This window comes from Clinocottus analis, unplaced genomic scaffold, assembly GCF_023055335.1.
Source record: "Clinocottus analis isolate CAN_PGR_092001 unplaced genomic scaffold, fCliAna1.0.p SCAF_3, whole genome shotgun sequence".
Taxonomy (NCBI): Eukaryota; Metazoa; Chordata; class Actinopteri; order Perciformes; family Cottidae; genus Clinocottus; species Clinocottus analis.
In genome coordinates, this window is record NW_027176042.1 from 4,905,532 (window position 1) to 4,929,106 (window position 23,575).

A 23,575-nucleotide genomic window follows, 5' to 3' on the forward strand; every position below is an offset into this window, starting at 1 on the left:
TTTAGCTCAGAGCAACAGGTCATGGCCTTCTGTAGCTCAGAGCAACAGGTCATGGCCTTCTTTAGCTGAGAGCAACAGGTCATGGCCTTCTTTAGCTCAGAGCAGTAGGTCATGGCCTTCTTTAGCTCAGAGCAACAGGTCATGACCTTCTTTAGCTTAGAGCAGCAGGTCATGTCCTTCTTTAGCTCAGAACAGCAGGTCATGGCCTTCTTTAGCTCAGAGCAGCAGGTCATGGCCTTTTTTTAGCTCACAGCAACAGGTCATGACCTTCTTTAGCTCAGAGCAACAGGTCATGACTTTGTTTACCTGAGAGCAGCAGGTCACGACCTCAGACCAGGACTTCACATTTTTATCTGAACCAATGACATCTGCACACTTCTAGATCAGCAAAGAAAGACAATCTTTGATATTTGTCTAATTCTGTATGTCAAACCCAAGTTAAATACAGTACTCCCCTAAAAGCTCAGAAATCTTCAGAATTAGTGGTGGCATTGCGATTACATTCCTGTATTTAACTTGTATTGCTGTATCTCAATTCTTCTGATTCTTCCGTCCAGAGTTATTGGATGGGAACTTCATTTTTATGAGACAGTGCCATGCTGTTTGGTCCAACATGCAAAAAATCTGTTGCGTTGGTTCCCAACCCAAATCCAGCCTGACGGTCTGCTTCTCTACAGCTGTCAATTTCAGCTGTCCTTCTGTGTGTTTGTGGGGACATGAAAGTGGCCTTCATTCGGGGGTTTAGGTGGGCCAGCATGGCAGAATTCTCATAAACTGTAAAACTATTATTTACAATGCCAACATATTATTTACAAAGAAGTGAAATGCCAGTCAAAGTGTCTCCCCTGATTCTCTGCATCTGCTCACTTCCACACCTCCCCCACGGACACGTTTGCAGCTGTTTTTTTTAAATTATTTTTATTATTTTACCATTACCGTAATGGACATTCTTAGCGTTCAGAATCAGTTGGATTTACGTCGATGGCTTGAGTATATAAGTAGTTATGGTCATATTAGCTTTGCATCCAGTTTGCATTTTACTATCTGTCACCGGCGACAAGCTCCGTACTAAAAAGGTTAAATCGGCTGATTCTTGACAAACCGACTACAGATTTGCTGCTAACTTCTAGCCTGAAAACATCCTAAAATGACATTGTGTGACTCAACAACAGTAGTATTCAGAGAGTTTTCTCATCAAGTACAGAGAAGATCGCATATAACAAGTAAATCCATGAAGTAGCGTCACTTACTGGTAGAAAGGTAAACCTTTACTCTGGTCTCATAAAGGCTCTGCTCTGTGTTCACTCAAGAAACGGCACAATACGATAGAAAAACAAATAAGATCAACTCTACACACACACATTATTTGATTAACCTATATTACGAACTGTGTTTCATTAAAAAAAATGCAGCGATTAATTGAACAGTTGATTCTTGCTGTGTACATATATGTACATGCATATTAAACTGCCTGTAGTCTCTACTGTTGCTAACCTAACTAGGTGTATTTATTCATATTTATTAATTAATGTTCTTCTAACGTTACTCTGTGATGTGTTTGCATCATATAAGACTGTAAATGAGAATTAGAAGACCGTAAATAATAATATATATTACTGGCTTTTATTTTGACATGAAAATAATTGTCTCTCTTTTTTCGTTTTAAGTTTCAGACGCCAAAAACGGGAAAATGGAAGTGGTTTTCCGTTTTCCCGTTTTTGGTTTGAAATGGAAAACGAAGAAACGGTGTTTTTGCCGTATTTCCGTATATTCGAATGAACAATAAAAAAATAAAAAAAAGCGTACACGGACCCGAGAGGAAGCAGTCGTAGCTTGTGAAGTGAGCTGTAATACGTGTAAAGTGTGAATAAATGAAGACAACCTTTCCCAGCACACTGTTGAGAGTTTTACTTTCTTCAACTGTGTAACACATGCTGCAGGCCTGAGCTGAGGAACAGACAAGACATGAACTTGTGCAATGAGAAAATAAGCTAATAGAGAAAAAACAATTACTGTTTTTGTGAAAAACAATTAAATTATAAAATAGATATAACTTTTAACCATAAAAAAAATTCAATTCAATTTAGAACAGGTAATTTAAATGTAAGTTTCCGACAGACAAACTCTGCTATATCTCTACTGATCTACAGATTTAACCACCGTAGCATGAAATACAAAAGTTTCCAGGTGAGAACATTAGCAGCCGTCCCTTAGACACAGGCTGTGGGCTGCAGGCAGTGTGAAGAGCCTCTCTTCAGGCTCCATTTGGGCGCTGTGGACCACACGGCACCTAAACTCAGAGCCCCAATCCTTGGGGGTGAGTTTGAGAAAACTGAACATGGAGTAGAGGCCGTTGATGTTCAAGCTTGGGGGAGTGTTGAAGACGCCAGAGTGAACCGTCTCTCCATCTTTAGTCCAAGTCACTTTCACGTCTTTGGGACAGAAGTCTCTGATGCATAGATGCAGCGTACACTCCTCATTCAACATAGGATACAACGGCTCGCAGTCGATGAACATCACATTAGGAGCAGTTCCTGGTCAACATACATGAAACAAAGACGTCACATTCGATTTACAGTGCCTTGCAACAGTATTTATACTCCAAGGATATAAAATTTCTTTTTTAGTTATTTTATTTTTTTAAATGAAATACAAAGGTGAAAAATGGTGCATGCGTTTTCAACTCCTTTGTTATGAAGGCCCTCAATAAGATCTGGAGCCACCAATTACCTTCAGAAGTTGCATGATTAGATTAAATAAATTCCAACTGAGTGTAATCAATTGATCAAGTGTCACACATGATCTAACGGAGCACCATTAAATCCATCATGCATCTACCACAACAAACCTGCTAAGAGAAAACCGAACCTAACTAGAGAGGCAACAAAGAGATAGAGTGGCCAGAAAAAAAAAATTCAAGAAAATAATAAATAAAGCAAAACATGTTGTCCTATCTTTTTCTTTCCACATTTGGTGTGGCTACCTTGAGTGTTGATGTGGTACAGGACGTCTCTGTATCCCGGAGCAGGGAAGCTGGAGTGGTAAACCCGGCAGTTGTAGACAGCTCTCTCGTCCTCTCTGGCCATGTGCAGATGAATCTCACTCCAGACGCTGTAGAGGCGGCTGTGGTCGGAGAAAGGTCCAAAGTGCGTGCTGGTGCGGACCTGCTCCCCATCACTCCTGGACCACTCCAGGTCGATGTGCCGGGGGTAGAAGTTCTCAACCCGACAGCAGAGGACCAGCAGCCACTCAACCTTGGGGATTTGGGGGATGCTGGAGATCTGGAGGAAAGATGGCTCCACTGTGTGTGTGTGTGTGTGTGTGTGGGTGTGTGTGTGTGTGTGTGTGTGCGTGTGTGTGTGTGTGTGCATGCGTGTGTGTGTGTGTGTGTGTGTGTGTGGAGGGAAGAGGGGAGGGGAAGGGGCGGGGGGAAAGAGGAGGCAGAGACAGCTGTATTAAATAATAAAAGGGTCCTTCACTGCAGGAGATTATAACAATGCAGAAAATACAGCCATGTTCTTCCCAGATAAATAAAATAAAAAAAGATAATGGGACAGAGTTGTTTGCGATCGCCAAAATCCGTTCTCTCATTGTGATGACTTCCTGTACGAGCGTTATCAATTCTGCTGACAAGAAATTATTTATTTACGAGAGCTTTTGGTGCGGTACATTGAACACCACATGTCCGGCCTGTATGCATAGACTGTATGCACAAATGGTATGGAGACTGGATCACAGAGTGGATCGCAGCCTTTGCACTTTTTTGCAAGTGGTACTTGTTTGTATAGTGTCGGTGATCGTCACCGCTGCATGTGTGGGGCCCACATTAACATTGGACACTATAAAAGGAACTGAACATGGACACCTCCACATATTCTAATTGTATTGATTGTTACTTGTTAGTTGGAATGCTTCAGCATTCCAACTATTGTTCTTCAAATCTTTAATAAACTTTTTATTCTTCTATTTCTTCGATCTGTATTTTGGACCTCTTAAACTCCTTCATATTTTCAGCTACAGAAAAATGTTCAATTATTCAAATATTCAGCTACTTAAGGACACGATGGCTATGACCTTTCATATATCTGACTTTTCAAATTTTTGAATTATTAAGTTTTTTAATGATTTTTTTTATAATGGGACCCAATGGGGAGATCTTCAAATCATCTTCAACTTCAAACGTTTACAGGTTCTTCATACGTTCAGCTAGAGACACCATTTCAAATTTCAAATGTTGACAAAACCTTCAGCTATTATTCTACGCTTTTCCATTTTTTTATTTTTTCAAATATTATGCAAATTATTCAGCTTTTTAACAAATCTAAAATGAATGGTTTTCAATGAAGAACATCTTCAAATCCGCTTTAAACTTCTTTAACTTCAAAAGGTAAAGGCTTTGTCATGCTTTCAACCAGAGACACCATTTCACGTTTAAAATGTTGACAAAACGTTCAGCTATTACTCAATAATCACTCAACTTTTTAAAAATATCTTTTATAGTTTTTTAACTGTCGGCGTTTTCGCTTTATGTTTTTTCCGCACCTTTTCTGCCTTCATCATTGGTGTGTATTGGGCATCTCAGAACGGGTGACGTCATACAAATTATACAATAAATTATACAATAATAATTGCCCTTTACTCCATATCGTATACTCTTTGGGCATAATTTATAGCTCAAAACTGAAATCCAACTGAAATCCAATCCAACTGAATGTGAGAGCAAATCTGTCTAAAATCTGCAAATCTGTCTAAAATCTGCATCTTTTTGGTCTGTGTGCATCTGCAGGCTGCAGGCACGTAAACGGCCGTGCACGGAAACGGTGCGCAAGTGCACACGTGTGCGCAAGTGCACACGTGTGCACGCGCATGAACGGCCGCACATGTAAACGCCCACGAAAGTAAAACGTCCGAAAGAGAACGTGCGCGACGTTCTCACTGTCTGGATTCACAGATCCACTGACGCTGACGTTCACATTCTGAGGTTTAACAGATGGTTTAGTAGACACTCTGCAACGTTTATGTAAAGCTAAAAATGTAAAGTTTGTTGTGAGGGTTGTACTATAGAAAGGCCGTAGGGTCATTAAAATCAATATATATTATAATAATAATTATAGTAGTTTACAAAGAAATTACCTATTGTTGCTGCAAATAACCTGTTTTGTACTAAATATCTTTTCAAGATAATAACAATAACGTTCAACCTGTGCAAAACAGAATATTTGTGGTTGCTGTGAGTCGCTTTCCTCTACAGATCTTTTTAAATCAGCGTTGTTGACTTGATACGGCCGCTCTCAATTCATGCTCAATGTTGAGCTGAGATTTATATTTTATTTTGAGAGAGACACAACAGCAGAAAAGATATATAAATGACGTTTTATATGCTTGTACTCTTGTACTTTGTGACGTTATCATGTCGTTATCAGTACGAGTGGTCGTTCTGAAACCACAAGGTAGCGGTTCATCCCCATTCTCCACATAGTTTGCATGTTGAAGTGTCCTTGAGCAAGACACTGAAGCCCCATTGCTTTACAACATCTCACTGCTCCTTAATTACTAAGCATGAGTAAAATGCAGAGAATAGTTTCCCCACTGTGGGATTAATACATTATTAAATTAAAGTAGACAAAAGGTCAGAGGGTCAAATATGACACGATGGCTACACCGTATTATTGAACAGTTCAACATCAAGTGATCTCTCCTGATTGTTTCGGTAAACATAATAGAGTGATGTGAATGCAGTATACTCCTGGCGTTATAGTTTCCCACCTTGTACGCAGACTGTGGTCTTTCTGCTGAAGCTCTTGCCCCTGCACAGCACCACACACTGGTATTCAGTCCGGTCTTCATCGACGGTCAGACACACAGTTAGGACAGATGTGTGGCGTGTGCCGTCCGACTGGAGACAAGCCCGTGCGCTCAGATCCTCATTGACCAACAGAGAAACAGATTGGGACTCGAATATTGAGTCGGCTGTGCTTCTTAATTTAAACCACTTGACCTTGACCTCCCGGTGTCTGGCCCCTCGGATGGTGCATTTGAGGGCGATCGGCACCTGAGCATATGCAATACTGGGCTGGCTGATTTCAGAAACACTTGGTGGAGCTGTGGAGAGAGATAGAAATGCATGTTGTTATGCATGTTGTTGCACATGTTGCTGTTGTTTTTTTCATTCTTCATTATGATGATTCAAACTTGATCGATACAAATATTATGACAAATTCAAGGCCTTCACAGACCACAGACCTTAACCCAACTTTGTTAAGTTTGGAGTTTAGTTAATGAGGAACAAATTAGAAGAATTTTCCTTCGCAGCCCTCCAAGGCCATGCCCTAACTCGCAACGACAGTGAAAAATAATGTTTAAAATGATGTTTGTCAGCCACCTCAATAGGATGTGCTCCAAAATGTAATGAGTTCTTCCTTGGCTTGAATTAAACACAATAAATTCACCCAGAGACTGTTTGTGTATAATGTGTAACCAAGTCTATATATATATGTGTATATGTATATGTGTATACATGTGTATATATACACTACCGTTCAAAAGTTTGGGGTCACCCAAATAATTTTGTGTTTTCCATGAAAAGTCACACTTATTCACCACCATACGTTGTGAAATGAATAGAAAATAGAGTCAAGACATTGACAAGGTTAGAAATAATGATTTGTATTTGAAATAAGATTGTTTTTACATCAAACTTTGCTTTTGTCAAAGAATCCTCCATTTGCAGCAATTACAGCATTGCAGCACCTTTGGCATTCTAGCTGTTAATTTGTTGAGGTAATCTGGAGAAATTGCACCCCACGCTTCTAGAAGCAGCTCCCACAAGTTGGATTGGTTGGATGGGCACTTCTTGCGTACCATACGGTCAAGCTGCTCCCACAACAGCTCAATGGGGTTCAGATCTGGTGACTGCTCTGGCCACTCCATTACCGATAGAATACCAGCTGCCTGCTGCTGCTCTAAATAGTTCTTGCACAATTTGGAGGTGTGTTTAGGGTCATTGTCCTGTTGTAGGATGAAATTGGCTCCAATCAAGCGCTGTCCACTGGGTATGGCATGGCGTTGCAAAATGGAGTGATAGCCTTCCTTATTCAGAATCCCTTTTACCCTGTACAAATCTCCCACCTTACCAGCACCAAAGCAACCCCAGACCATCACATTACCTCCACCATGCTTAACAGATGGCGTCAGGCATTCTTCCAGCATCTTTTCATTTGTTCTGCATCTCACAAACGTTCTTCTTTGTGATCCAAACACCTCAAACTTGGATTCATCCGTCCACAACACTTTTTTCCAGTCTTCCTCTGTCCAATGTCTGTGTTCTTATGCATCTTAATCTTTTTCTTTTATTGGCCAGTCTCAGATATGGCTTTTTCTTTGCCACTCTGCCCTGAAGCCCAACATCCCGCAGCCGCCTCTTCACTGTAGATGTTGACACTGGTGTTTTGCGGGTACTATTTAATGAAGATGCCAGTTGGGGACCTGAGAGGCGTCTGTTTCTCAAACTAGAGACTCTAATGTGCTTATCTTCTTGCTTAGTTGTGCAACGCGGCCTCCCACTTCTTTTTCTACTCTGGTTAGAGCCTGTTTGTGCTGTCCTCTGAAGGGAGTAGTACACACCGTTGTAGGAAATCTTCAATTTCTTAGCAATTTCTCGCAAGGAATAGCCTTCATTTCTAAGAACAAGAATAGACTGTCGAGTTTCAGATGAAAGTTCTCTTTTTCTGGCCATTTTGAGCGTTTAATTGACCCCACAAATGTGATGCTCCAGAAATTCAATCTGCTCAAAGGAAGGTCAGTTTTGTAGCTTCTGTAAGGAGCTAAACTGTTTTTAGATGTGTGAACATGATTGCACGAGGGTTTTCTAATCATTATTTAGCCTTCTGAGCCAATGAGCAAACACATTGTACCATTAGAACACTAGAGTGATAGTTGCTGGAAATGGGCCTCAATACACCTATGTAGATATTGCACCAAAAACCAGACATTTGCAGCTAGAATAGTCATTTACCACATTAACAATGTATAGAGTGTATTTCTTTAAAGTTAAGACTAGTTTAAAGTTATCTTCATTGAAAAGTACAGTGCTTTTCCTTCAAAAATAAGGACATTTCAATGTGACCCCAAACTTTTGAACGGTAGTGTATATATATATATATATCGATGAGATATAGATCAATGAGAAATCTTTCAACGCATTTTTGATAATATTATATATATATATATATATATATATATATATATATATATATATATATATATATATATATATATATATATATGAATGAATTAAAGCTGCAGGTGGCGCTATGACTATGGCAGGTGGAACTGGACATGTGTGAATTTTTTCAAGTAAATCAGACAATCTGGGCGAGGGGCGTCGCCAGTCCAACTTATAGGGGGTGCTAGAGAGCCATTTTTTGGCACTGTTTTTTGCGCCTAAATCAGATGACTATTTTCACCAAGCCTGACAAATTTGGTGAGTTTTGGAGTTAGACAAGTCCCCCAAACTAGTCCGATGTATAAAAATAAAAAGCGGCATAATAATTAATACCCCTTACAGTTTCTATAGGGTCCTTCGGACTGACGTAAAAACCAAAATGCACTTTGTTCCCATTACTGACATACCTTGACAAAAAAAGGTGTAGAGAAGTAGAGCGCCTCCAATGACAGAAGTGACCAGAAGCAGACTGATGACACTGGTGACAGCTATCAGTGTGACAGCACTGTAAAGGGGCTGTATTGAAGCTGCAGAGAAAACGGATTTGAGAGAGACAGATTACATACAGGATAATGACTTTAATTCAGAGTTTAGAGAATGACAAATAGAATGGAATCCCACTTTGAACAGTCAGCGTAACAGATCTGTTGTACGGCCAGCTGAAGGTCTGGTGCTCCACTTGGCAGATGATGCGCATTTCTCCATCCTTCACAACCGAGGAGTGCAGTGTGATGCCACTGCGGATACTGTAGGTGCCATCGGGATTGCGAGTGGACATTTCGGTGCAGACGCGGAAGAGGAGGCTGGCACCTGCGTGGATGGCGTGGGAGCCATTTTGGACGTACCATGTCACCGTCAGTTTCTCTGGATAGAAACCTGCAATTTCACACTGTATCATCTTCTCCTCACCCTCCGTAACTGCCGCCGTTTCCGGGAGCAACACCGAAGGCCGACCTAAGGGAGAGGTTAAAAAACAAGACACTAAAGATTGCAGGTTTTTTGGTAGAGTGTCACACCTCGATTCCTCATCATTATGCAAGTCAACCGGAAGTCTCTTCGTTCCTAAGAAACCCTTTGTGATTTCTGATTTCTTTGCCTCAACGGCTAACTTTGTACCCATTGTTTGCACTGTAACACAAAAAGACTTCCTAGGGAATTAGCAAGTAAATGACTGATTGATTAATGTAATAAGTCATCCCTCGCTATAAGTTCGCCTTTCGTGAACTCGCTGTTTCGCGGATTTTTTTTTTTGTTACTTTTTTTTTTACAGCGTACAGTATGAACGTGCATTGTGTTCTGTGCCCTCATTAGCTAAGGGACTGTACTGTACACTCTTGTCAATCAGTCTCCTCCGTGCAGTGTCTCCTGTACAGGACAGAATACGTTCGGATAAAAAGTAATCGGAGCGGCCTCCGGACAAAGAGGCACGGTCAGAGGACCTCGTAGATTGATCATTAAAATGAAATTTGTTAAACATCTTCAGGCTTATTTTTTTAAATCCGCGAAACTTTGAGAGTGTTTAAATGAGAGAAATGTGAGAAAATGTTAATGCCTGTCTGAGAAAAGTGTATAAAAGTGTGTGGTTAGGGGTTTTACGGCCTTAAAACATGTATAATAATGGTACAAAATAAAGCTCAGTACTTCGCGGATTTTGTCTATCGCGGGTTGTTTTTGGAACGTATCTCCCGCGATAAACGAAAGACCACTGTACAGTTCTAATTAATGACCTAAATCAAAGGTTTGACAGCATAGTTATCCAGCTTTGTGATATAATTTTGTTAACCACCACAATGCATTGCACTATATTTGTTACACAGCTATCATGATGCTTCTACTGCTAGCTAAATAAGCCATCAAATGTTCCACACTAGACTAGTCTAGATTGGGCATAAAAAACAGAAAGTTCTCTCTGTTGTGTTGTTTCTATCCATCTGTTAGAGGCATTTCTTTGCCAAAAACGCTAGGGGGCACACTCTTTAAACTGTATGGGATTTAAGAAACAAAACAAAAATGTGTGCAAATGAGGTTCTCTAATTCGCAAAATATAACAAATCTCACAGCGTAGAACACTTCTGCTGCACTGTGTGAGTGAGATGACACTTGCCAGCCTCCCTGGTAGACATAACTGACAACAAAACCAAATGAGCTAAAGTGCCAGAGGTTTGGTGGAGACCAGCACAGGAGCTAAAAGGTCAATGGGCATTTAGAGACAGAACTACAAGCAACAGTTTGCTTGTGTGTTTACCTTCACAACTTTATAGTGATAATTGTACATATTGTTTTTCACAATGTCCTTTACACCACATATGAAGCCACAGCCAACAGTCGGTTAGTTGGGCTTAGCATAAGACTGACAATGCAAAAACTTTGAAAGCATCAGAGGGAAGGAATGACGACGAAGACGACGACAAATACGCGCCGCGGGACGGCTCCAGTCCCGCCTGTCATTACCTCTTACCCGGATACAACAGATATGTTTTTCTGATTGGCTATCCGTGTAGCCAATTTCTTTTTTTTGATTGGCTGGTGAGTGGTACCTCACGGGGAGGGGGGGGGGGGGAGACGTGGTGAGGGCAGCATTAAATAGCCTGGAGTTATTTTTCAGCGTGAAAAAATACGATGTGTGGCGGGAGGGCGTGACTTAAGACCAAAGTGCGTGACAGTCTCGCACAATGCGTGACACTTGAGAGCCCTGGAACTACTCCTTACAGTCATCGATTTGGAAAAAAAGAAAATAGAATCTGATCTACAATGAGTGCCAGGGTTCTTAGACATTAGGAGGAAAATTGGAAGTCTTGTGCTATTGAAAAGAGTATGAGTTTTGTTTAACCATTCTCAGTGATACATAAGATTTCTATGATATATATTTTGTATTTTCCTGGCTGGTTAAGAAAACTTCTAATCAAACAACTGACAGTGTTTCCAAATCATTAGCACAAGTTCAGCTGGATATGTGACACAGATGAGAAGCGATAAAAACAGACAGAGGAATACCCAGCACTTCCAGCAAAGTGGTCTCCGTGTAGACCACAGGTGTGATGATTCTGCAGGTGTACAGGCCTCCATCCCCAACGGTCACGTTACGGAGCTGCAGAGACGCATCGCCCTCTAGCAACTCCATTCTGCCCACTACAGAGCCATCTCTGTTCACGTGCGCCCTGCCGTCCTCGAAAGTGTACACAACCCTCTTCTCAGCATGCTTATCCACCACGTTCCACTCGATAGTGAGAGCGCTCCACTCTGCCAGCTTGGGCTGTTTGTCGAAAAGGCAGCTGAGAGTCACCTCTGTATCCACCAAGACACTTATCCTCCTTGTTGTGTCGGTTGAGGAACCTGAAAAACATATACACATTAATAGTTAGGTCTGGCTCAGGTTTGTAGTTAGGGCTGGCTCAGGTTTATAGTTAGGACTGCCTCAGGTGAATAGTTAGGACTGACTGGTTCATAGTAAGGGCTGGCTCAGGATGTTGTATGTGTACAGCAGTGGCAGGCCATGGTTTTAAACCTAGACCTTCAATGACCACAGTGTACATTGAGTGGAGAGAGGCCCCGTAGAGGCTGCAGGTAGAGCCACACCAGCAACACCAGGTGCACCCACAGCAACAGCAAATATGACTGCAAATGTATAAAACAGTAACATACTCAGCATTTTGCTCATCAGACACACATAACATGTGGAAAGGGGTCATCAGTAAATCCTGATATTCTAGCTTCTAGGTTTGAGATAGCTACACTGACCATCACAGCGCATGTTAATGGTCACACGGGCCCTGTGAATAATCACACGTCGAGGGCCTTTTCATGTATTGTAACCAGGCTAAGGAAGACAGAGGAAATGTGATTGGATAAAAAAAATGCTGTTAAACAGGTACCAAGAAGCCATACAAGAGGCCTGAAGGAGCAGAGGAACAGATGAAGGCTCAGCTGTGCAATGAGAGAAGAAGCTAATATGCAAAAATAATTATAATCCATGTATTGTATTTGTGAAAAACAAATACATTATAAAATAACTTTAAATTATACATTATTATTTTTTTATTTTTAATTATAAAATAGCTATAACTTTGTGATTCTATTTAGGTCTTCAGAGAAGGCTGAGAAGGCCCCGACGACCCAACACTGATAGTTAGGATTGGCTCCAGTTCATAGTTAGAGCTTGCTCAGAATTGCCCCAATATATGTTATAGGCCTAGACGTCCTCTCCTCTTCTCAATCAGTATGACTTAATGCACCATGAATGCCATCACTAACTTTGCTTCTTCTCAGGAGTTTTATGTTTTCTCTCCTCACAGGTTTGCATGGATCATGGTTAGATCAAGACCCTGGTCCTGCCTGACACCTGCCATTATCATGATTAGTAGTAGTTACATCACTGTTACTATGACCAATATCATTACTGCTTTTATTATTATTATTATTATTATTATTATTATTATTATTATTACTATTTTCAATATCAAATGCTGCTGTTCGTAGTCACATTTTTTTCCATCACCATTCCGCTTACCTTTCTCATTGGATTAATAATTTATGTAATGTGCATTGAATGTGTAATAACTCTGTTATGTGGTTAATTCTGTACACATGATATATATTGTACTTTTGTCCATCCTGAAAGAGGAGTCTTCCTCTGTTGCTCTCCCTAAGATTTCTTTCCTTTTTCTCCCCGTTAAAGGTTTTTTTTTGGGAGGTTTCTCCTGTGCCGATGTGAGGTTCCGGGACAGAGGATGTTGTGTTTGTACAGGTTGCAAAGCCCTCTGAGGCAAATTTGTGATTTTGGGCGATATAAAATACATTTGATTAAATTAAATTACTTGAGTGCCCGAGAGTGGAGACAAAGTTGGAAAAAACAATATAATAAATTGTGCAAATCACAAACTCTGAGCTTTCCTTTACAACTTCACGCTCGAACAATTAAACAATGCAGGAAAAAAATAAGTAAACAAGAGACTTGAGACCCAGACGCTGTGTTAGCTGTAGCCGGCAATTTCAACCATCACAACCTCAAGAGTGTCCTCCCAAAATACAATCAACACGTGAACTTTCCGACAAGGTACAATATCACCGTGGAACGTAAATGGAGCCTACAGGGCTTTGCCTCGGCCACACATCTCAGCATTCAGACTATACTTGGACATTTTAGTGCATAGTGCACTTTATACACTGAGGAATACTATTATCATTTATATTTTGTGCCTTAATTTATTTGTTTTTATACCTTTGTAATTCTTTATGGTAGGAGAACCCAGTGAAATAAGCTTTCTTTCTTTTATCTGTGCACATGACAGTAAAAATATCTTGAATCTTATATCTTGAATCACTTACCTCTACAGAGCAAAACGATAACTATGACTTTAATCATAATTTGTATGATCCGGAGGTGCTCCATGTGGATTGAGATGTCCTGTCATCAGCACTACGGAAGCAAACTTTGGTGCACTGGTTCAGTCAGTACGTGTTCAAAGACTTCAAAGAGATTCCCTGGACTGAGCGTCACATGCTTGTGTCACATAGCGTGGGGCTGGGAAGGTAAACATTCACCTGATTGCTCGCTACTTTTTGTTCAAACGCACCTCTTCCTGGACTCTGACCTGGGCTGACAACTTACCTTTGTACCCTGCAGAACTACTGTTAATGGGACTCATTATTTGCTCCCAGTAGCACATGGGAGCAAATGAGATGTGAATATATATATATATATATATATATATATATATATATATATATATATATATATATATATATATATATATATATATATATATATATATTAGGGCTGGGCACGATAACGCGTTAACGCGAGATTAATCTGGCAATCCTTTAACGGCGTTAACTATTTGATCATGCGTTAACTATTTGATCATGAGTTAACTGCATGTTTGGGTTTTTTTGCATGGTTTTTTTTTTGTTGCATTGGTAGGAGCTTATCGCTTTAAATCTCTCCCATACGGCGTAGTTCAGACCTGGCGTCTCAGGGCTCTCCCAGTCCTGACCGCGTGAGGTCAAGCAAACATGAAAAATAAAGAAATAAGATAAACGCCATGAACGCATTACTGCGATGCTTCTTTCACTTTCACGTTGTGTGTTGTTGTACAAGAGTGTGGGGGTGCTACGTGAGCTTGTTAGCAAAGAGCCCTGTTACATGAATACATGAATGTGAATATTGGTGCAATAAACCTGCTTAAGAGGACCAACGTCTGCGAGTTGTTACTGTGGACGTTACAATATATATATATATATATATATATATATATATATATATATATATATATATATATATATATATATATATGTATATATATATATATATATATATATATATATATATATATATATATGTATATATATATATATATATATAGACAAGTTTCTGATCAAAACAAAACCTTGTGTTGATCTCATTTGAGATGTGTTAATGTTAATTGAACATGGGTCTTTAAGTATCAGTCTGGATCTGGACGGGGCAGGAGTCCTGCTGGATTGCATTCCCTGGTCAAGGGCCCCGGCACGATTTTAGTTTACCTCTGTATCTCGACAACCTGGAAGACATCTCATTCCATTCAACGGGGGTCTCCATTAAGTAGATAACTAGACTCTTATTCCAGAGTATATAAGATTTATTTCAACAAGAGTTATTATACATACAATACTTTTACTGCAACTTTCTTTCTCCGCAGTTTAACCCACAAGATTTAAAAGACAGTCAAAAAGTAATATATGTTTAAAATGTTATAAGTTTATAACACCGTGCCCCGAATCCTTTATTTCTTGGAGGTAAGCCCTGCAGTAAAAGACTCAGTTTACTCACGGCGTAAGAAAGTCTCTATTTGAGAAATCAAATAGAGTGGTTCAATCTCAGGGACAGAGTACGAGATCCTTCTCGGACTCTGAAGTGCACGGTTATCTCGGTATATATACAGCAGACAGTAGACAGTGATTTACTAATCTGACCTTTGCCACACACTTAATAGTTTGTAGATACAGCTTCAAAAACTTCCAAAAAAGGAGGCTACATCGGTTAGATGTAGGAGTAACTGCCGCCTTGTACGACTTAGCAGATGAAACGTGCCGATGCTATTTGATAGGGTCATGTTAACTGAACAGGTGTAGGACCAGGGGGTCAAACTCATTTTAGTTAATGGGCCACATGCTGCCAATTATGATCTCAAGTGGGCTGGACTAGTGAAAACACAGCATAATAACGACAATATTTTTCTATGTTTAAATCATTGGTGAAGATTTTTGGATGATAAAACCGTTAAGATCGTTCAACAATTAACTAGAAACATAAAGACCAAACATTCAGACATCAGCCCACTGTTAAGGGAGGGAATCTGCAGAGGCTCCCCTCTGCAGATTCTTTATGACAATCTGATTACATTATTTTGGTATGATATATAGTATGATCATTTTAACATTTCCATGGCAATAACAATCAATCACTTTTACAAATATTATAACGATTTTACAAAGTCTATCTTTTTATTATATCGGCCTTCCATGAGAAGATAAAAGATTTATTACATTTTTTTTTTCAAAATAACTTTTTTATTATAACGTCATTTCAGAATCAGAATTTCCAGAGGAGCTTGTCCCTGAACACAGCACGGATCATCATCCCACCATCGACCTCTTCCTCCCTCTCAATCGGATTTCCTCCAGCTTTTTAATGACCGGAGAGGACTTCTTTGACGCGGCTGCGTAGCTCTTCAGCAGCCTTTCAAACATAGCCTCTGTGTTCGGGTGGGTGCTGAGGAAGGCCTTCTCGAGCACGTACAAGTCCACCCCCTTATCCTCCGGCAGGGCAGAGATGTAGCTCAGACCGAAGTCGATGAGGAACAGCACAGACTCCCTGTCCTCCACTCCGCGTCTCAGCAGCATGTTGGAGGTGGTCAAGTCCCCGTGGACTACGTCCTCGTCATGCATTTTGGCCAAGATCTGGCCCATCCTCTCAGCAAGCCACCCCAGATGCTTGCTACAATCAGACTGCCAAGTGGAGGCAATGTGATCACGCACCGTCGAGGAACCCGTGATTTCCTCCAAGAAAATACAGTGGTGTGTATAGTCCACAAAGTAGACTACAGGAGCAGATACGCCTGAGGATGAGACAAGTTGAATGATAGTTGTATGTTGGGCAATGAATATACAACAATCTGAATTTTCTGGTATCACATGATGAGCATGATAATATTCGAGAGCAAGAAAGCTCATGAAAAGAAAAAAAAACAATGTGTCAATGTTCCTCTAAATACTTCCTAACTCCTCTCCTCTCCCTGACTCTCATGCCCAAGGCCAATGTACTGAAGATGTACATCTTTTAAAACAAATGCTATAGTTACTTGATTTGATTGGACTGAAGGAGTGGGCTGACTTATAATGTGATCCGAAGCTGCACAGAACTGTGGCTTACAAATGGTATGAATACGAATGGAGCCGCACTTAGCGGCAACGTATCACGTTGACACAGAAAAATTGCTCCATAACTGAACACTCCCCTCTGACCCCGCAGTTCGAAAGGCTTCTTCAAGGACAAAAGATTGATTGCTTGATTATATTTCCTCTTGCCACGCTTTGTTTTCTCTGACTTGCAACTTGCTTCTTAGTCAACTTGCTTCATAGTCAACCCATCAGCCTTTCGTGTAACAGAACAATATGTTGTTGTAGCACCGGCTGGTTGAGTAGAAGTTCATTTCACTTCGCTTCTTTTCTTTAAGCTTTTTCATTTGATAACGAAGCTGCTCATCGTCAAAGCAACCCAGACCTCATATCTGATAGATAGCAGAGTTGGCTGCTGTTGAACTTGCCTGCTCTCCGGCAGCGCAGTATGGAGCGGACCTCCTGAACCGTCCTCCTGTGTGTCAGCTTTTCGTCCAGCACCGAGTGTCTGTAGCGTTTCTTAAACCTTTCTTTCACAATAGTCGGCTTCCCCAGGAACTCTACCCGGTACACCCGAGCTTCTGCTCCTTGTTTTAAAAGCTCTGATTTACTAAGGAAGTCTGGGACCGCCATGTTTTTTTCCTGGGCCATGTTTACTTCCGCTCTTCTTCTTTTTCTGCCTTCTTCTTTTCTGTCTTCTGTCCTCCTGCTTCTTCTGCTCAGTTTCTACAGGCTGCCACCTAGCGGCCACCAGTGAAACACACACTAACACAGAGGGAGATAGCCCATTGACCTGGCCAAGCGAAAAAGAAAGGTTTCACAAGTTTTACTACTTCTTACCGGAACCATCTCTTTGTAACCTGCTCCTACCACGTCTATGTACACTTGACAGCTTACTTTATATACCAAAATAAACATTCAATGACATTTCATTGAATGTTGTACAAATTAGCGATTTCATGTTTAGGAAGTTGTTCATTTCGACAGCTGTAGTTTCCGCTTCTGTTGAATTATACTGCGTTATACTAAAAGGTGTTTTCTAATTATTATAGAATATATTATATCATTATATTATATGATTCATATTGGATGGAAGGAACGCTTTAACAGACTGATGTTAACATGCATTGCAGTGCTGTTGTAATGAACAGGTTAGCTGTATCCATGTCTTATGAGGTGGTACAGGGGTTTGATACAATAACACCGATATAACAGTTAACATTTCACATTTAAACGAGTTAGCCTATATTCCACATACACACCTACTCTCACAAAAACTGAACACAAGAAGTACCTGCTTTTTATAAATAGTCAAACCCCAAATACATATAATACATAAATTCATATATTACAACAATTATGTTTAAAAATACCCCTTTTTTTAACAAGACAAAGTCTGGGTCAAAGATATGCCCAATTGAAGGGCCGTGTCCAGATCCGAGCATGTTTGTTTTTGACTTAGACCAGCCTTCAGCTTTCAGTATGCTCAGCTCCTCTCCGGGAACACGGTGACAGAAGTCGACCTCTGGCGTCAAAACTTCGCCGTCAACTTTCTCCTCCTGTAACTTGACACCGCTGCCACGTAGCTCACATTTCCTGAAGGGACAGCCGGGTTTTCTCCTCCTGGAGCATCACTTCCCGCTGTACTTTGCTGCTTACGGAGAGTCCTGGTCTCACACCCGGGAGTGGACGGCGACAGGAGCTCATAACCAGCAGCACAAGGCGGTTCATCTGTCTGTCCCGTTGTTCTGCTCCCAGTCCTGATAACGGGTCGAGGGTACACAACAGGAACATCATCGCCTGTAAGGACTCTGGTAACTACTTTATTTATTCTGTTGAAAGTGGCGAGAAAGACCCAATGGTGGAATGTAAAATATATTTACTTGTTTATCAATTAGTATTTCCATTGAATGCCACTATAAACTTTTCCTCCATAACTTCATACTGCACTACTTGTAGAAGACTTCGCAGAAATAATAATTTCCACACGGAAAAATGTCAGCCTGGATCATGTGTAATGTTGTGTTGACCTGACACAACATTAAAACGCTGCAGTGGTGAATTATGAATAAGCTGGACGGTACATTCTGCTACGTGATTTTGCTTTGAATTCTTTAAAGTGTATTTTTTTATACTTCCTGAAACTTAAAGATATAAGCTTAAGACGAATATGTGTTTAAGTGTTGTCGGTGGATTCCGGTTCTTATTTTTGACGTTTTAGAACAGGAGTCTGCAACATTTGTCCAAAAAGCCAGTCCGCCCTATTTTCCACCGAATAAAATTTGAATAAAAGTTATTTGATATCACAGCTTAGAAAGTTGAATATATTGTCATATTATATACACAAAAACGATAGTTTGTTGTATTTATGAATTTACAGAAAAAGCTCATTTGTAGGGATAGAGTGGTTGTCCTGTAACTAGGTAGCTGGTTGGTCCGCCCCCACTGCACCTAAGGATGGTTTAAATGCAATAACTTAACTCTGCAATAACTCTGAAATAAATAGGCCATGTCCACACTAACACAAGCAAATTAATACGTCCATACAGAATTAAACATTCTATTGTTCTCTGTGACTATTCTTTTTTAATTCTTTCAACCGCTACACACTGACAGTTTACTTGCTCATGATTAGCCACCTCCAGGGAAAAGTGCGTTTTCACATTTTAGTTAACACATTTATATATATATATATATATATATATATATATATATATATATATATATATATATATATATATATATATATATATATATATTTATATATATTTATATATATATATATATATATATATATATATATATGCAGTGACACAGTAATACCTCAAACTCCAAGATAAGAGGTGTTCCCTGTGAAAGATTGTCCACTGCGCAAAAATAAATAAATATATAATATACGGTTTTAGAACAAACTATTTGTACTGTATTCATATTTTGGTATAAATGTCCTCAACTGGTTGAAAACGAGGTATTGCAGTAGTTCTCTTCTCTTACTTGAGGTGGAGGCGGGTTCATCTAAACTACAAAATAACTGTGATGCTTTATGCCTGACAGGAACCTTTACAGTGACACTTGGTGGGGGACTTTTCCTGTATTTGTCCACATATTGTTTTGAACATAAATTATGAAGTAAGTTCAGTCAGCACCAAACCAAAACCATAAACGCTGAGTGTGTTTGGTCTCCAGTCCATCTGTGTGGAGCAACGCTTCCTCCTCTGTCTGAGTCATAGGGGTGGTGCAGATTCATGTGTGATGTTATAATATGAGACTAAACCAGCAAACTGAGCCCACCTCGAGTGGACTATAATGAAATCATGGTGATCAACAAGAGGGTTGTCATGGCGACGGGGCTGCAACAGGCTCTTCTTGTTTTTCCTATGAGCAGCAGGACACAAGACTCCAAGCGAGTGCCAGACCGGGAGGGCTCTGCAGGACCTGGAGATTGTCTGTGTTATTATTATTTATCATCATAATAATAACTTTTGCTTTTAGTTCACAGAGGACATCCTCCGAGAGATGGACCCAGAGCTGCACAGTCTGACTGACATGTGAAGGGAGCAGGACGGACGCTATGAGTAAGTGGTTTTCCATAGTGATGCAGTAAGGACTGCTACCCCGATGCCCACTGATGCATGAAATGCATTTTAGGGCTGACCAGTGTGACCTACGACAACATGGCAGCTGCTGATAGTTGACATTTGAAACCTTTAAAACTACATTTAGACCATCAAGGGTCATTCAAAATCCCCAAACTATTCAACTTAACCACTCAAACGTGAAATGGAGCAGCCCATTTTTACACGTGGACTGTATCTGCAGTACGAGCTGTTCTCATATGAAGGGAACCCAGGCTACTCTTTTATTGCTATTGAGATTCAGCAGCTCTCATTTGCATTTCTGTCAATAGACACTCCAGATGAAAGACTCTCAGGTTAATGTGAGGCAGCTGCAGAACAGTTGGATGACTATCCTTCATCTTGAACCAACTCAAATGTTTATGTACTCTAACTACGGTCAAAACAACTTGAGATGGGATGTACTTTGCACAAAAATTGAGCTTTTAGAAGAGCAAAAAAAAAGTTAAACACCGGAAATATACAGACTGCAACAACTTGACTTGTTGTGCTGGTTCTGTGTGAACAAAAGGTTCCAGCTTCAGGTGTGTTCATGCTGTTCTAATGCATTTATTCTAATCCCAACAGCAACATTAATTCCTGAGTAATCCAGTTTGATGCTACATAGTCACAGTTACACTGATAGACTAAAAAATATACAACTGCATAGATAGGGCCAATGAAGGTATACCAATCATTACGGTGCTAAGGGACAGGGTAAAAGCACGGACCTATCACAGCGGTACTAAAAATCAGCCCTCGACATTCTCACAGCAACTCAATCAATATAATCTGATGGAAACCCCATGAACTTGAAAGATATCCTAGAGATGATTTATGTGTGTGTAAATGTACATCTTTTGTGAAGAGTAAACCCTGACTGTACTCGTTCTTGCTAGGTAGCTCCATCCTCCTGTTGGCCAGCATGGTGTCCACTCAGGGCGGCCTGGTTTTTGGTTATGAGTTGGGCATCATCTCAGGCGCTCTCCTGCAGCTCAAGGTGGAGTTCGGACTCTCGTGTGTCCAGCAGGAGGCTCTGGTCAGCTCTCTGCTGATAGGAGCTCTGCTGGCCTCTATCGTGGGCGGCTGCTTGATCGACCACCGGGGCCGCAGGAACTCCATCCTACTCAGCAACGTCTTGATCCTGACCGGCAGCCTGATCCTCCTCATCAGCTCCTACTCGGCACTAGTGGTGGGCAGGATGACGGTGGGTTTCGCCATGTGTATCTCCTCCATGTCCTGCTGCATCTTTGTGTCAGAGATGGTTACCCCGGATCGCAGGGGCTTCTTGGTAACGCTGTATGAAGCCGGGATTACCGTGGGCATCCTTGCAGCCTATGCCATGAACTACATCCTGTCTGACTCTAAAAGAGGGTGGAAGTGGATGTTCGGATTAGCCATCCTGCCAACTATGATTCAGTTGGTCTCGATCTGTTTCCTCCCATCCAGCACGAAGGAATCTTCAAGAACAAACTATTGTTTTAAAACTGAAAGCGACCTGATGAATACTGTCGAAGCAGATGACTCAAAAATCGACTCGAGCATGGAAAGCAAGAAGGTTCGGTACAACAGCATGTACCTTTTCCAGCACGAAGACAACATGAGTACTCGGACCGTCATCGGCCTCGGGCTGGTGCTCTTTCAGCAGTTCACCGGCCAGCCGAATATCCTCCTGTACTCCTCCACCATCTTTCACTCGGTGGGGTTTCAGAACAATGCCTCTGCGGTGCTGGCGTCTGTGGGCTTGGGGTTCGTCAAAGTGGTCGCTACTCTGACCTCCATGGTGTTTTCGGACCGAGTGGGGCGAAGGCCTCTGCTCATCAGTGGCTGCTCTGTTATGGCGCTATGTTTGATAACTATTGGACTCTTTAGTGGACATTCATCAATGAATGCCAAGAGGCCTTGTGATTCTGAGGACTTCAACGTCAACAGAACCGATCTGCCTCACCTAACTGTTGGTAATCGGTCCGTTTTTAACGCGCCTTTACTCGAGAGCCAAAGGCTCCTCAATAACTACACGCAAGATGAAGTTGGACAGAAACAACCGGACGATCCTCTGGCACCTCCTTTGAGCATCCATGGCACAGTGGAGAACTGGATCATTCTTGCGTGTATGATGGCTGTTGTCAGTGCATACTCCGTTGGATTTGGACCAAGTTTGTATATTATCTTAAAATGTGTCTTTTTTTTGTGCATTTAAAGCTACACGAGGCAAGATTGATTAAATATAAGCCTAAATTAATGCTCATTTTCAATCTGCTATAGTGCAAAGATGCCTGATGTAGCTGTAAAAATAACATCCAACATGGAGCCTGTCGTGTGTTTGATTAGAGCTCTAAAGTTAAGCTTTTTTTTTTGTCTTGGACCAGTGACCTGGCTTCTCCTGAGTGAAATATTTCCAGCTACTATCAGAGGAAGGGCTTTCGCATTCACCAACTGCTTCAACTGGGCTGCCAACCTGTTAGTCACATTCACTTTCTTGGATTTTATCGGTGAGTTTCCATCCACCAATTTCCCCCACTCTTGTCACAGTGGGGGAAATTGCAGGTGTAAAAAATAAAAGCAATGACGGTTCCATTACATTAACAGTCGATGTATGCAAATTAGAAATACAAGCAACTGGAAACTGGTAAAAAAAAAATTTTTTAAAAGCCTCATGTAACAGTGATTACACCTGTACATTTCATGAGCAACTCCACAAGTTTTGCATGTAGTGGTCCCACTGAATCGTATTGCTAACTTAATTTCAGCCTATTATGTTCAGAAAAGGCAGCAGATACTTTGAGGGAGACGCTATGGCGAACTTACCAGCTCACAGTGCCTCATTACACATAAAGTGTAATGAGGCAGACAGACAGTGTTTATTATATTCGGGCCAAATGTAATGATTGGACAAGCTTATCACAGCCATGTGACGGCCACAGATGGCAGACTTTTCTTTTTCTGTCTGAGCATGTGATTTATTGATTGCCATGAGGATGTAATGAGAATTTTGATAAATATAACATTTTTGTAAAAAGCTGACCAGCTCTGAATTTAAGAGAGTCTGAAAGGTTATACAATAACATGAATCCTCAATCCTTAGATCCCTGATTGTGACTAGCAAAGAGTGAGCTATGCTTGTCATCAACAGATGCGATTGGTTTGTCTGGGATATTTCTCCTGTATGGGATGACTGCTGTGGTCGCTGTGGTTTTCTTCTACTTCATGGTACCAGAGACCAAAGGCAAGACTCTGGAGGAGATAGACAAGGAACTGCGTTTAAACAAGTAGGCTCTATATTATATTATATCTATATTATGCTGTACTCTAGTCATGTGCAGCTGCATGAATCATGTGTGTCTTTGGTCTTGTCTTACAG

General features: G+C 40.8%; 2 protein-coding genes and 1 gene segment (V, D, J or C); 1 reads left to right on the forward strand and 2 right to left on the reverse strand.

The window, feature by feature from the left end:
* Positions 1-2,196: 2,196 nt before the first annotated feature.
* Positions 2,197-11,719, reverse strand: LOC137796040 (Ig gamma-2A chain C region, A allele-like). The segment is given in 7 exon segments: positions 2,197-2,534; positions 2,984-3,254; positions 5,999-6,102; positions 8,632-8,751; positions 8,846-9,178; positions 11,219-11,557; positions 11,704-11,719. Coding segments are annotated over 7 exon segments (1,521 nt in total).
* Positions 11,720-14,842: 3,123 nt separating this feature from the next.
* Positions 14,843-17,273, reverse strand: tp53rk (TP53 regulating kinase). Its single transcript, XM_068594626.1, has 2 exons — positions 17,029-17,273; positions 14,843-16,320 (listed from the first exon to the last, which is right to left on the reverse strand). The coding sequence occupies exons 1-2, from the start codon at positions 17,249-17,251 to the stop codon at positions 15,839-15,841; spliced, it is 705 nt and encodes a 234-aa protein (XP_068450727.1). The 5' UTR covers positions 17,252-17,273; the 3' UTR covers positions 14,843-15,838.
* Positions 17,274-18,240: 967 nt separating this feature from the next.
* The window catches only part of slc2a10 (solute carrier family 2 member 10), a 5,563-nt gene continuing 228 nt past the window's right edge, over positions 18,241-23,575 (forward strand). Inside the window, exons 1-5 of one of the 2 annotated variants that reach the window (XM_068594695.1) lie at positions 18,241-18,414; positions 20,093-20,175; positions 21,114-22,370; positions 22,584-22,706; positions 23,348-23,483. In XM_068594695.1, coding sequence (XP_068450796.1) covers positions 20,172-20,175; positions 21,114-22,370; positions 22,584-22,706; positions 23,348-23,483 — 1,520 coding nt within the window. In that variant the 5' untranslated portion in view covers positions 18,241-18,414; positions 20,093-20,171. The remainder of the gene's footprint in view (positions 18,415-20,092; positions 20,176-21,113; positions 22,371-22,583; positions 22,707-23,347; positions 23,484-23,575) is intronic. The other variant, XM_068594696.1, reaches the window with a different exon arrangement.